Source organism: Cupressus sempervirens, chromosome 11, assembly GCF_028749045.1.
Source record: "Cupressus sempervirens isolate cs-2001-9-10 chromosome 11, ASM2874904v1, whole genome shotgun sequence".
Lineage (NCBI taxonomy): Eukaryota > Viridiplantae > Streptophyta > Pinopsida > Cupressales > Cupressaceae > Cupressus > Cupressus sempervirens.
In genome coordinates this window covers 338,283,039-338,297,192 of record NC_143128.1, presented here as the reverse complement: position 1 = coordinate 338,297,192, position 14,154 = coordinate 338,283,039, and the positions used below count along the sequence as shown (strand labels likewise).

Sequence of the window (14,154 nt, the reverse complement as noted above, 5' to 3'; positions counted from 1 at the left end):
CTAGTAGACTCAACAGTGTGCCTTGCATTGCAGTGAATGTGGGTTACAAATTGGTGAAAAAGGATCATACTTATGATCTTGCAAAACTGCAACTGCATCAAATTAATGAAAATTTGACAGCAGTAAGGAGAACCAAGGGAGCCCAATACAAATTTGGTGCTATTTTGATTTGCATATTGTTTTATGTGTAGAATGAATTTCCTTCTTTTGGTAAAGTAGTATGGAAAGCAAATAGGTCTATCATAGCTCAAGTTAATGAATACATTGAACAAATGGGAACTAATTTTGAGACCCTTATGACTAGCTATTTTGAAGACTTCAAGAAGACCATGAAGCAAAGGCTAAGAATACCAGTTTCATTGGTAGAGAATCATGTAAGTGATTTATGCTTTCTTGTAGATATTGACTACACCTATATACAAGCTGCTATACCAAGAGTTAGATGGTTAAGACCTTTTGGTTATGAAATAGATGAGGCATCATCAACTATAACTGCACTACTAGCTGAGGAAGTAGACAAGAGTGCACCACATTTTGGAACCTATGATGTGGTAAGATCAAAGGTGGATATGGAGTTAAAGACTGCCTCCACACTAAAGAAGAAAGACAAACTTGCAAAAAAGTTAAAGGCCAAATTTGGCGAGGGCACCGCAGAAGAAGAAGGTGAAGAAGCAGGAGAAGATGAAGAAGAAAAAGAATAAGAAACACTTTCTTTGACCCAAGGAATGGGCGAGGATGCAAAATAAGAAGAAGGTGTTGAGCAAGAAGCACACGAGGTTGAGCCAAAGAAGAGAAAAACACAAAAATAGCCAATTGCACAACCCAAGGGGAAGATGAAAGCAACAAAGCCAAGCCCAACCAAGCCAACTACAAGGGCAGATACTAGGGCAACAACTCAAGTGGCAAAGGAATAAGGGAAATAAAAAGCCATAGAGTAAGGAGGGCCTGCAAAACAAAAGAAGAGAAGAAAATATGTTGCACCCCTAGAGTCAAATGAAGAAAAGACAAAGTCTGATAATGATCAATTCAGATTGGTAAGGCATTCTACCAAGTCTAAATTGGAAAATGTTTATAACAACATTAGAGATAATGTAGATTTAACTAGTTTAAGGACCATTGATTTTAATAAATTGTCAAGAGAAGAACATAACATAGTGGAAGAGTCCATCTACACTATGATGGCTAAGTTCAAGACCACCCCACTTGAACTAGACAATTCTAGGAGCTAAGCTCCATTGTAGAGAATAAATGGCATTACTGCCTTAATATGGAGAAAGAAATAAGGGACTCTACATTGGCTCATGTGATGCTAGACCTTAAAAAAGGTTAAATAACTAAGGCTAGTAAGAAACATGGGTGCAAATTTGCACCCAAATACAAAGCCTTTAGCATCTTATAGAATAAAATAGAAGATGTTGTAAACAAATGTGGAAATTAATTTATGGATTAACTACTGTCAAGGAAGGGTAAGAAAATCCCTTTGAGGGAAGAAATGATGAGGAAGAAGAAGAGAATGAAAAGGATGAAGAGGGAGAGAGAGAAAAAGAAGAGGAAATAATGGAGAAGACATAGCAAGGTGAAGAGACAACAACTGAAGAGTAGCAGCCAGAATAGAGTGTCCAAGACACCTAGTTACCACCACCAAGTCCTCCACATACAACACCTATAGAAATAGTAATTGTCAAGGATGTTCTTGACAGCTTAGGTCAGAATATCAATCCATTGACTGCAGAGGATCTCAAAAAGATCCTTCACCAAACCATATTGCAATCACAACTATGCACAAATCCCATTTTGGTGTGTGGAAGAATTGCAAAAGGCTATAGTAGAGATCACTAGGGAGAAGGCGAACACACAAGAGCCACCTTCACAACCTTCCATAGCTATAGTAGATCAACCAAAAGAGCAAGCAACAAATGATACAACTGCTAAGGTTGATCATATAGTCATAGCAACAACAACTGCCGAGGAGCCAACAAAGGAGCAGATAAGACAAGATGTTCCTACAACACAAAGCCAAGGTGCACCTCAAATCATTATCATTGATCAAGGAAGTAAAGACGAAGAGAAGGAAGAGGAGAAAACCCCTAAGGAAAGAGAGCAAGAGGCAATTCAAACACTGGTAAACTTTCCTACCGCAGGGACTCCTACCAAGTCACCAAGCACTGATGTAGTACCTCTGCAAATTTCAGCACCAGGCTTGAGCTCCACCAAAGTAGCCAGGGTACTTCACTATGGAGACCTTGCACTTGATGAGGAAATATTCATATGTAGTTATGACTATAAAATAATGAACCTGACACAGATTAATGAAGTGCAAGAAGCACTTGAGAGAAAGAAGAAACAAGAGATACTCAGAAATGTTTATAGACAAAAGCAAGCATTGGTGGAAATCAAAGACATATTCCTTGATGCATTCAGCTTGCTAGTACCTGATGAAACCAAGCCCATCATGAAGCAACTATCCAACATAGTGGACTAGGTACAAAATGAAGACCTTGATACAAATGTCAAATTATTAGAGTGGTCTAAAAAGATGGTTCAAATGAAAGTTAATAAGAAAATATCTAGTGAAATAGCACTTTCACAAGTGGAATTGGCTAAGAAAATAGAAAATGTGAAAATAATACTTGAGAATATATTCTCATTGTACTCCAAATTGTATGACTCATCATTTTTCACATAAGAAACTAGCCAAGGAATACTGAGCATGGAACGTAATCTTAAGATTTCTAGCACACAGCTACATAAAGATCCAACTCAAAGTGAGAAGCATTTTGCAACAATGTTTCACACCCAGAAGGAGTTAGCTATATTGAGAGTAGAAGAGGCCAATGTTAAGGCCAAATTGAAACAAATTCAATCTGCTATTACCCCACACCTAGAAGTATTACATAAGAAAGTGGCCTATGCAGAAAATGTTTTAAAGAAAGATCCCAATCTTTCTACCTTAGAAGGCCTAGTACATCTTGCAGTAGAGACATCCATCCAACACAAGTCACTGAAAATTGCTTTAGATAATTGGGATGCTTCTCTGAAAATGATAATGGAGGTAAATAAAACCTTTTTGGCTAAATAGTCTATTCATTCTTAGGACCCTTTGACATAAGTGTCAAAAAGTGGGAGATAAGCATTATGTAAATAAAAGGGGGAGAGATTACATTTTTTGAGATATTCATATAACACAATTTTGAAGAAGAAATAAGGGAATAAAGCCAAACGGATGCAAAAAACTGCAAGAAGATGTGAAAAGGGAAGCAAAAGCAAAGGGGGAGTACAAACAAAGCAGAAATAGAGTATAGACAAGGCAAAGAGTATCAGACATATTAGCATGAGACAAATTCAACACAAGAGTCTTTGGTTGTAGGAGTGGAATTTTGGTTACAGAATTGGCACATCAGCTTAGGGGGGGTTATAAAATTTTGAGGTATACAAAATTTTGAACAAGTTTTTGAAGTTTTGTACATATGCCGAACAGAATGTGTAGTATACTCATAGAGACCAGATTCTTAATGTTTAAGTTAAGCATTTTTGCCACTCATGTCAAAGGGGGAGATTGTTGGTCTTAGATTAGTTTTGACAATTGAGTGTCAATACACTTAACCGATTCTTAAGTTGATGTCGAGTATAATAGAGAAGCCAAGCTACAGCGTATGCTGAGCCAAAGAATTCAATAGGTGCTGAGTGAACTTCAGGTGCCGAGTGATAAGTGATGCCGAGTCACTATAGGTGCTGAGCAAAACAAAATTACTATAGGAGCTGAGTAAGACAAAATTCTTATATGTGTCGAGCATCAACAATTAGTAAGTGCCAAGTAACACAGAATCAACATATGAGTTTGTACCTTCACAAACTCAGATGTAAACCATTTTTGAGCCAACTCAGGATGAGTCTCGAAGGATCTTGAAGATAAGATCGAATCTTTTGCATTACTTATGTAATCAACATGCAACCAATAAAAAAAATGGAGAAGGCATGCAACCAATAGGAAAAGTGAAAGAATTGAGTGGAAAATGAATAGTGAATATTGATCGTAGATTCATACCTAACCCTAAATCTTTGAAGCCTTTAAAAGCAGGACGAAACCCCATTGTATATGTGCATGAGTAAAAGTGTATGGGTGAATTATAGTGAAGCACAAAGGGGTGTAAAGACTTAGAAAGAGTAAAACAACATTGCATAATTTAGTTGATCAAGAACAGAGTATCATAGTTTCAAGAAGAGACATATCAGATCAAGCAAGGATCATAACAGACAGAGTAGAATGAGGATCTAGAATCAACAATTAAGGATTGCAAGTCATCAGGTCAAGACTCTTTAATACTCTCTAGCCATTGTATTAGGAATGGAAATCCTTAATAGCCCTGTTGTAAGCTTTTAAACAAGGTGTTAAATCCTTTAACAAGGTAACATTCCAAGTGAGTGTTTGTGAATCCTTTAGCTAGGTCACTTTTAACAAGGTGTAAAGTCTTTAACAGGACAAACCTTTCACAAGGCAGACCATTGGAAGTGTTTAAATGTTGTAACCTTAAACAGTTACATATTGCTACAGTGATACTTTGTGGGTGTCATCCCCACCCCAATTTTACCTTCTCATTTTGGAGGGTTTTTGGGTTATCAAATTCTTGTGTTATCTATTTTCATGCATATCTTTACTTTTATGTTTATTAGATGAATTCGATGCATGTGAATGATTTCAGCTAAAAGGGTTTTGAAAAGGTTAAAGTTGGTTACTTCTGATTCACCCCCCCTCTTAGAAGTAAATCTTCCCACTTGTAAATTCCAGCAATTGGTATCAGAGCCAAGTTCTCACAAAGAGGAGCCTTACAGTTTGGAGAAAAGATTTGACAATGGAAGTCTATAAACTTGGGAAGATCATAGAGAATCAGGCAATTGATATACAACTTGCTCTACACACTTTGGAAGAAGCCAGGGAGGAACAGAGAAAATCTTTAAAGAGAAGAAGAGAGATTGCCATAGCTGAGAATGATACACAATAGAAGGAGATTGACACCTCAAAATTGTTTGCAAATGAAGATTCCAAAGAGTTTGGTGTAGCAATAGCACACCTGATGGAGAAAAATAGAGCTCAAGTAGAAGAAATCAGAACACTCAAGCTTGAACAAGAATCACAAGTCATGATGCTTTGTGAGGTGACTTAACAGAGGAAAGGACCCATTGAAGATAAGGTTATGCTAGAAGAAGACAAGAGAAACCTTGCCAACAGACTAGAAGAAAAATCAATTGAGCTTGCCAGAGTTTCAAACATGTAGCTAGACACCCTAAGTTAGATGATGAATACACACCATGAACTAAATGTCAAGGACATTGAGATCTCTACATTGAAGATGCAAAATGACCTAAAAAGAGAGAAGGAGATTGCAGAGAGCTTCAACAAACCTAATGAGGCCATCAAATACTTTGAGCAACTACTAAAATCACCAAGGGCTAGCAATGATACTTTAAGACTAGGATACACCAGTACTGAACAAGGAGAGTCATCCAAGACTATAGAAGAAAGGAGTAACAAAGGTAAGAATACTAAACCTACTTGTCATTTCTGTGGTAAAAAAGGACATACCTCTAATGTATACTAGAGCAAGAACGCTCATTAGCATGACAAGCCTAAGAATGTGAGTCACTGTCATAAGTGCAAAAAGCAAGGACATCAAGCACATAATTGCATGACTAGGACTATCAGAACACCAAGATTTGAAGGTCACTGCTACAATTGCAAGAAGTATGGACATAAAGCTTTTGAGTGTAGATCAAAGCCTATGTGGACATCTAATCAGCCAGCAAGGGGGAAATAGCCATGAACATCACTACAATTGGGACTACAACACTAGGTATAGCTATCATTACTGTAAGTAATATGGACACATTCCTAAAAATTGCATAAGAACACATTTTAGTGGAAACTACAGCAGATGGTTGAGTCAAACCACATGTTTTAGTTGTTTGAAGACTGGTCATATCAGTAGGAATTGCCCAACAAGGTCAAAGGAACCCAATTCAAAGAACAATAAAGGTAAAGAGAAGGTGGATGTTGAACACATCATAGGAGAAATGAATAAGACATGGAATAAGAAAGATGGGAGTAGCTCATCAAATGAAGGGATCACTTCACTTAATAGGTCAAGTGGTCACACTTCATCAAACTAAGCAAAGAGAAGGCATGTGGAATTGATTTACAATGCTTTATCATACATCAGTTCCTAAACAAGCAAGTACGGAAAAGAATAGATCAACATGATTAGAGATGCAAAAGTTAAAATTTCAAGTTTTCATAAGTGTTGCCGAGTTGCCCTCAAATGTCGAGTAAAATTCCAATACATGCCGAGTTGACTGTCAAAATCAGTAGAAGCCGAATGATTAGTTGTAGCTGAGTTGGTAGTCGAAGGCGAGTAAAGAGAAATTTCAATTGAAGTCAAGTGAGTGATACTTCTGTGGATGCCGAGTGGTGGAAAAACAATGGAAGCCGAGTAATGCAGAAAAGCTTAAGAAGCTGAGTGGATAGCTGTAAACACACTAAGCATTAAGTATGAAGTTTGAAGTTTTGAAAGGACATTCATGTCACCAAGCACAACAAATACGAGGAGGATAAGCCATGTTCTAAATGCAACACCGCAACTAATGAGTTGGAAAGGATTAAAGTCAAGGCCATTGAACTTGAAAGAGAACTTGGAAGCCTTTCCAATTTTAACTTGATACTTTCTTTTTGACGATGTTGCTAATGATAAGATTTTGATGTTTTTGATATTGTTGCTAATGATAAGATTTTGATGTTTTTGATATTGGTACTTACAATTAATGATCTATTTTTAATATAGAAAATAAAAGAAAGTAGCCGAACTTTATTATATATATATAAAATTGAACACTAAATGCATTTTTTTTTATCATTTTCGTAATTCTTTTGTTTGTTTATATGTTTTCTACAATTTCAAAATTCACACATATTTTGAGTAATTTGAACAACTTTTTTTTTCTTAAATATAGACAACAATTAAATCATTATCTATTATATATATCTATTAATATTTTATTTGCCAACTTCCTTTATTTTCTATTTCTCCTTGATTCCATATATTGTTGATGTAACAAGATAGGAAGAGCTACAATTTTATGAGAGGTTAGGAGTGGCCATCTACTTACATAGGAAAATAATTTTATTTATTGAATTGGATAGGTAGTCCAAAAACTCTGTATAGGCTATATTTAGCCCGATAGATGTTAATATCATATTTAGACTTTATTTTAGAATGTGAGGCCTACAAGAGTAGCAGAGATAAATTTGCGGATACTATATGTGACAGTTCTTGGCATAACTTATTCAACGAAGAGTACATTGAGCAATTGGGTGGACTCATCATCACCCTGCACAAGAAGCCAACAGTGCTACTTAAGTCTGCTTGAGTTGTCTGGCTGTCCCATAGGCTATTTTTAGCCTCGTGAACGTTAAAATTTTATCTATCTATCTATCTATCATCTTTCTTCCTCATCATTGTTCAGAATTATCTATCTCTCTATCTATCATCTTTCTTCCTCATCATTGTTCAGAACAAACGGTATGTCTATATACGAAGAGACCTATAAAATTTAAGAAAAGTTGTTTTATAGCTTTAAACAGATTTGCCATGGTCTATTTGGAATTGTCAGAACCCAGTTCACCTGCCTCGTCTTTCCATTCCCTTTGTCTATTATCGAAGCTTGCTTAAAGTGTTGGAAAATATTTTCGAATTTTTGATTATTCAGTCCACTGGAAATAGATTGGCCTGTCGAAAATGTTTCCCGAGTCCTCACAGGGTTAAATGCCCTTTTGTTTGTAAAGGTTTTCCAATTTTTTTCTGTCAGGCAAACGCTGTACCCAGGCATGAAACCAATCTTTTGGAACTTCAGAAATATTTGAAGATTCTTACAGTAAAACAGACATTGGCTAGCAAAGCATCTAATTCGCTCACTCATATATACATAACCCCTTGTTACTTTTTTTAAAACAAATGACATTTGGACTATAATCTATTGTCTAACATGGAAAAGAATGTGGGCTTCTGTGAATGAAGCATGTTTTGCTCATCTTTAGTAGGGGAACAATGCGAGCTCTATAAATGAAGCAACGTTTTGCTCATATTTAATTGTAGACAGAGATTTTAAAATGTTCGAGCCGATTTCCCTTTGTCTGCCCACAACCCATAAATGGAAAACGCCATATCTCAAGTCAGTCAAGAATATTATTCTCTATAGGTTTCTTATGCAAATACCATTACGGAAAATGTCATATCCCAATATTACTTTGTTAGATTATGGGAACAAAAAAAAATTAAAATAAATGTTAATTAAAAAACAGATTTTCACTTTTAAAAGAAAACTTTCTAGTTTTTTCAAGGAATAAATCTGGTGACAGATTGCTGTTATCTTCAACAAGAAGTTATAAGTCTTTTCACCTGAGGCATAATGAATGTTTGTTAAGAGAAATACTGCAGCAGCTGTGAAGTTTACCTCTGACTCCGTGGATATTTCTATTTTGTATATTTCAGTGTACCTTAGTTATTCCATGTATTTTCTTCACTACTTCTTTACATCTTATTTGCATTTCTAGATTAATGCTTCCGCATCCATAACATATTCTCTATACCTTTCATACGCAAATACCATTTTCCCCTCTTCTCATTGTCAGTAAGACACCTAATTTGATATCTAATGAAATTCGAGTGCCTAATTTGACATCTAATTGGTACTATCAAATTATGAACAAATTATAGGTTTGATTCATCTATTAGCCAATGAAGATGAGGGTTTTTGTAAAGTATTTATCTGTTTTAGTCTTTAGGTGCTTGGAAAGCAAGCCGACACATTCTTTTAAATTCTGGTCAGCGTTTCAGTCTCATTTCGCTTATTACAGCTAGCTCCTGTTGTATGATCTCTTATCGTATAGTGAAGAGATAGAATGCTATGTGGGTTTTGGTTTTACAAATTAAATGAGCAGCTAAATTTTTGAATTTCCGTAAAGATGAAGAAGTCAGTATGCTTTAGACAATATATGGGTTGTGTGTGTGAGACCTATAGTCAGATAAGTAATTGGTATATTACTTTAAATTATTTTTCAGCACTTCACCTCATGAACCAATTGGTAGGTATACTTTTCGTTGTATGCGTTCACATGTCAAACAACAATAATATACTTTGTTAAAGTTGTGTTGCTCTCCGGTGATATTAGAAGTCTATAAGGAATTATTAATTTAAATTGGCTGTTTTTCACATGCTGCCTTTCTTTATCCATTTACATCTCTCTTAAAGAAATTTTTTAAATTGCAGATTGTTTTTGCACCGATTCTTGTAAACTAATTAGCAGAAGCTATAGACCTTATATTGAGTACCAGAATTTTTTCCAATGTCGACGTTTGGCACAATAAATACTGCTACAAGTCCTCACAACCCTAACAAGTCCTATGAGGTATGCTTTCTGTTTCTCTGCGCGTGCTTTGTTTTTGTATCTGGGTTATCTAACATACAAAGAATGTTTGGCTTTTATTTTTGAATCCTGGCCTTTCAATTTTATGTATCCAATTTTGACAAACAGTCTATGCGTCATTTGCAATACTATAACTTTCTAAATATGTGGAATATTGTCGTTGCGAAACACTGTAGTGGAAAACTTAATTTATAAGGAATATCGTATAGTAATTATTGCAAGGTGGAATCCTTGCAATAATAAAAAATCTGTTCCAAGAGGCTCGAGATTTAGGATATATTCGCCCACTGGTCTTTAACTCTGGCAATGGTGTGTGGATACACACTGTATACTGCTACAATCATGTTACAATTCCGAGTTTGAATATGGACACAAACCAATCTGAATGATTAATATGATCCAATGCTTCTAGCTTGGAAGAGTTCCAGACTGTGGTTATATGATATGATAGATTTCTTCTTCCTTTGGCCACTTAAGTTTGTTGAAGGAGAATCAAAGAGCAGACACAAGGTGCAGAGTACCTGACATGAAGGTGTTCTATCTCAGCCACAGTATCCTGCCTAACATCATTTTGGGGTTCTTCATGATTTTTGACGGTTTTCTATCTTAGTTTCAAATTTGATAGAAATTTTGGAGTTGTGAACAAGTATCGTGGATACTGGGAAGTTGGTAAATTATAAATTAACTTATTTATCCAAAATTAATGTACATGCTGGCAGGCTGTCAACTGCAATGAGGATATGTTATCCAACTCTTTAGTCGGAAACAGTCCAGCTATAGGAAATGCAGATGCTAGGTGAAAGGGAAGTTGTGAATTTGTGTTGATGACATGTCTTAGATTAATGGCATAGAAGTTCATGAGCTGTCTTGAGGTAACAATCAAAAAATGTAGTGTTTGAAAAACACACTATATTGGCCTCCGAGGCTGTGGGTATGTGTGGGTTTACCCAGGTATGCTCTGGGTTTGCTAGGATACTGCCCAAGCGCTCAGGTAGTACCCTGGGCAAACCTGGGGGTGTATTGTCACCACACCAAGACTCGTACCGCACTAGGACCTAGATCAGGCTCTTTAGTGAAGAACATGGAAACACAGACCAAAGTTGTCAATTAATTTTGCATGTTCCCAGGAATAATTTCCAGATTTTCTATTCATACTACGAGGCTGTTATTTGTTGTTACTTTCCAGTAATATATTGTGTATTAATCAGCACCTAAAATTTGGAGGAGTTGCCAATCGAATAGAAGTAAATTGTCAAATTCCATGCACGTTTACTGTAAGATTTGTGATGAAATTTTGAGTATTTAGCAAGTTATTTGGAGAATGTTAAAAATTTGATATTAATTATTATGTGAAATGGTTGGAACATTATAGTTTGCAGCAATGTTCCAGGTACAATAGAATGGCAAGGGCATTCTGGTTGAGCACCATGTCATTATATGGTAATTGTATAAAGGAAAATTGATTGTATAAGAGCATTTGATTGGTGGTGATAGAAGCTTATGGTAACAAAGAGGAAGTTGGAAGTGCAATTTCAGGCTATGAATGTTCTTTTGCAACTGCAATATTTCCCTTGATTGTTGGTGTTTCTCTAAGGACAATGTGTGATGCTCTGTTCCCCTATGTTCCCTCTGCTCGATGATTTTTGTTCAATTTGCAATTCTGATTTCAGACCTATTATATTTTGGCCATACAATGCAAGTGAGTCCGTTCACCTAGTTGGAAGGGGAAAAGATAAAGCCGTATGGTGTGTGTTGATGGCCATATGTTGAACTCTAGATGCCGTACGGTGTGCAATTGGGTGATGGCCGTACAGTGTGGGTCAAAAAAGTGGGTGCCGTATGGTAGAGGAGTATGTAGTTGGTCGTACGAAACAAGGGCGTACGGTAGGAAAGAGAGGGCCGTATGGTGGCTAGAGTAAGTTGTACGGTTGCTAGAGTAAGCCATACGGTTGCTGCAGATGAAGCAGGAGACAAGGAAATGGTTGTATGGTAGGCCGAGATGGCCGTATGGGATGGTGATGGGAAGATGTACGGCTAATTGTGCTGAGCTACGGTGACAGATGATGTATGGAACAAAGGGGAATGCTAATTCTTGTAACCACGAACTTATGGATCCAAATTCATGAAATAAATCCAAACAAGAATAAAGATATGAACACGAATAACCTTCAATTGATATTTGCCAAGAAATCATGCTCCGATTTGCTAGATCCGAGCGAAGTATTACATGCAACAACGGAATAGGGTGAGGGTTGAATCCCACCAAAACCGCAAGAGCCAAATAGGGAAGATCTTTCACTTCCGAAATGGGGAACCGACCAGAACTCCAACAGGAATTCGCAATACAAAGAAAATAATCCAAAATGCATACTTACTACTACCTACAAGCGATGCTTAAATACCCATTGGGAAAACCTTCTGAGGGTGTACAAAGATAGCCAACGTTCAAACTACCTATGGAAACAATTAAAAATGGGTCCGAGATATATTAAATCAATCGGCCCAATAACAAGGTTTAATTAATTACATTTATTTTATAACGGGGATATTACACAATGTGGCATACGAATTTTTCCTTGATCTTCCTTGTGCATGCCCATTTTCCATGTTTTGGTAGGCATAGTTGCATCTTGATGTGGGTGTTTCTATTGGTGTGTGTGTCAGCTCTTGTCTTGAGTGGTCATTGTTGTTGATGGTGCATTTGTGCCTTTTCCTTGGGCATGCTTGTTGCCTAGTAGGGCAACAATGGTTGGAGGGTAATATGGCTGTCGAGCTTTGTGGATGGTGACAATTGTATGTTAGCAAATAACATCCATGTTTTGGTTAGTGAAAACTTGAAGGGTGAAGATGGAGGGAAGAAGAACCCCATTTTTATATGGGTTGGGAAACCATATGAGCAAGAGTTTTGGCATGTGAGTAGAGATTGGATGGAGCCATATTACTGTAGGTGCAAAGTTGGTTGGCAGAGAGTTAGAGATGAAACCATTGTTTGCTACTATATAGAGTTAGTTTCATCTTCTATAGGTATAGGATGCCTAGTTGAGAGGTTGAGATTGTTAGAGCTATGTTGCTGGTTGGTACAGATCACTGTAGCCATGTGGAGCTAATTAGCATGTGGAGTTGTTGGGTAAAGCAAAGCATCACAGCAATGTGGCTAATTAGAGAGTTGAGGTTTTTCTTTAGAATTTAGTTGTAGTAGAAAGAAGAATGTTGTTGCAAGTGTGTTGAAGCAACACCTTTCCAACATCTTGTTGTAATATAGGGTGCATGCTTAGCATTGGTGTTGTTGCAACAAGCTTTTGAACCTCTGGAAGTGGACAACAAATCCTTTGTACATGAGATTGAGTCCTTCATTTTCCATATCTGGAAGTGTATTGCAGTTCATATCCATCTTCAAGACAATCTATGGATGCATTGCGAGACCTAAGGCACTATAAAATATGCATGACTATAGATTAGTGGCACGAGGAACATGACTCACTCTCAACATTTTGCAAATTTGAGGAATTTTTTGTCATCTTCTGTTGCATGTTCTCTCGTGTGATTTAAGTTTGTTTTATTTTCAATGTTGAAGTACTCCACTTGTTTTATTGATTTGTACATGTTATGTTTCATTTTCAATGTGTATTTTGACTTGCTCTATCATGGTGATTACCCATTTGAGGTTGTTTAAAATAGGTAACTATGTTGAAATATATTGTGCTGTTTTAATGTCCCTCTTTGTTTTATTTTGCATGTTGAAGTATTCCACTTCTTTTATTGATCTGTATATGTTATGTTTCAGTTTTAATGTGTATTTTGACTTGCTCTATTATTGTGATTACCCATTTGAGATTGTTCGAAATAAGTCACTATGTTGAAATATATTGTGCTGTTTTAAAGCTCTTCTTTCTTTTTCCCGAGCTAAATCCTCAAAACCGAAAAATTAAAAAATTGGCTAAGATTGAGGTTTGTTTGAGCTATGAACCTTAGAAATTGGCAAATTGGTATTTGTGATTTAACTTTGGAGGAAATTGGACCTAAAATAACCAAGTCATGGTCAGTCAAAGGTCTCCCTGGGTCTAGGAACATTCCTTCTTGACAATATTCTTGAAACTGTTGGAATTGTCTACAGGTTTTCGATCCTGTCTCTACTCTTGATCATCGACTTCTCTTCCATACCTTAGACAGGGTTTGTCAGAGATTTTTGTGGTTGCCAGAGTTGTGAAATTGTCAATTGGTTCTTGTTACTATTGCTTGTGAAAGCATTGACTTTGTTCTTGTTGGGATAGAAGTTATTGGTTTGGGCAAAGTGGCCAAGGTAAGCACCATTTGAAAGAATTATCATGAAGAGGGCTCTAGAGGGTCCTCTCAATTTTAAGTAGGTAGGTTTTTAGGCAGAGATGCACAAACTATGATTAGTTTGAGCTCTTGGTGGTTCCAAGACCACCAAAACTTTTGACTTGGTCCTGGTTCCTACCATGATTGTTGATAGTTCCTATTTTGCTTCCCATCATTAATGCAACATCAAACACAGAAGTTTGCAGAGTCTCAAATGCTTGCAAAGTTAATTGACTAGCAACCTTGACTAAGGCATGGAGTTGGAGATTGAATAGGTTTTGGGTCCCACACTTACCTCTGACAAAGGTGAGAGGCATTAGTTTTGGGTGACACTCAAAACCTTGAGATAAAGGCGGAAG

General features: G+C 36.6%; 1 protein-coding gene across 7 annotated transcripts in view; it reads left to right on the top strand.

The window, feature by feature from the left end:
• The first annotated feature begins 7,362 nt into the window (after positions 1-7,362).
• LOC149529463 (protein RAE1-like) overlaps positions 7,363-14,154 on the top strand; it is a 283,668-nt gene continuing 276,876 nt past the window's right edge. The window contains exons 1-2 of one of the 7 annotated variants that reach the window (XM_089809683.1): positions 7,363-7,571; positions 9,319-9,457. In XM_089809683.1, coding sequence (XP_089665809.1) covers positions 9,395-9,457 — 63 coding nt within the window. In that variant the 5' untranslated portion in view covers positions 7,363-7,571; positions 9,319-9,394. Of the gene's footprint in view, positions 7,572-7,658; positions 7,875-8,141; positions 8,221-8,399; positions 8,560-8,660; positions 8,680-9,024; positions 9,134-9,318; positions 9,458-14,154 lie in introns of those variants that run through there. The other 6 variants (XM_089809682.1, XM_089809686.1, XM_089809684.1 and 3 more) reach the window with 6 other exon arrangements.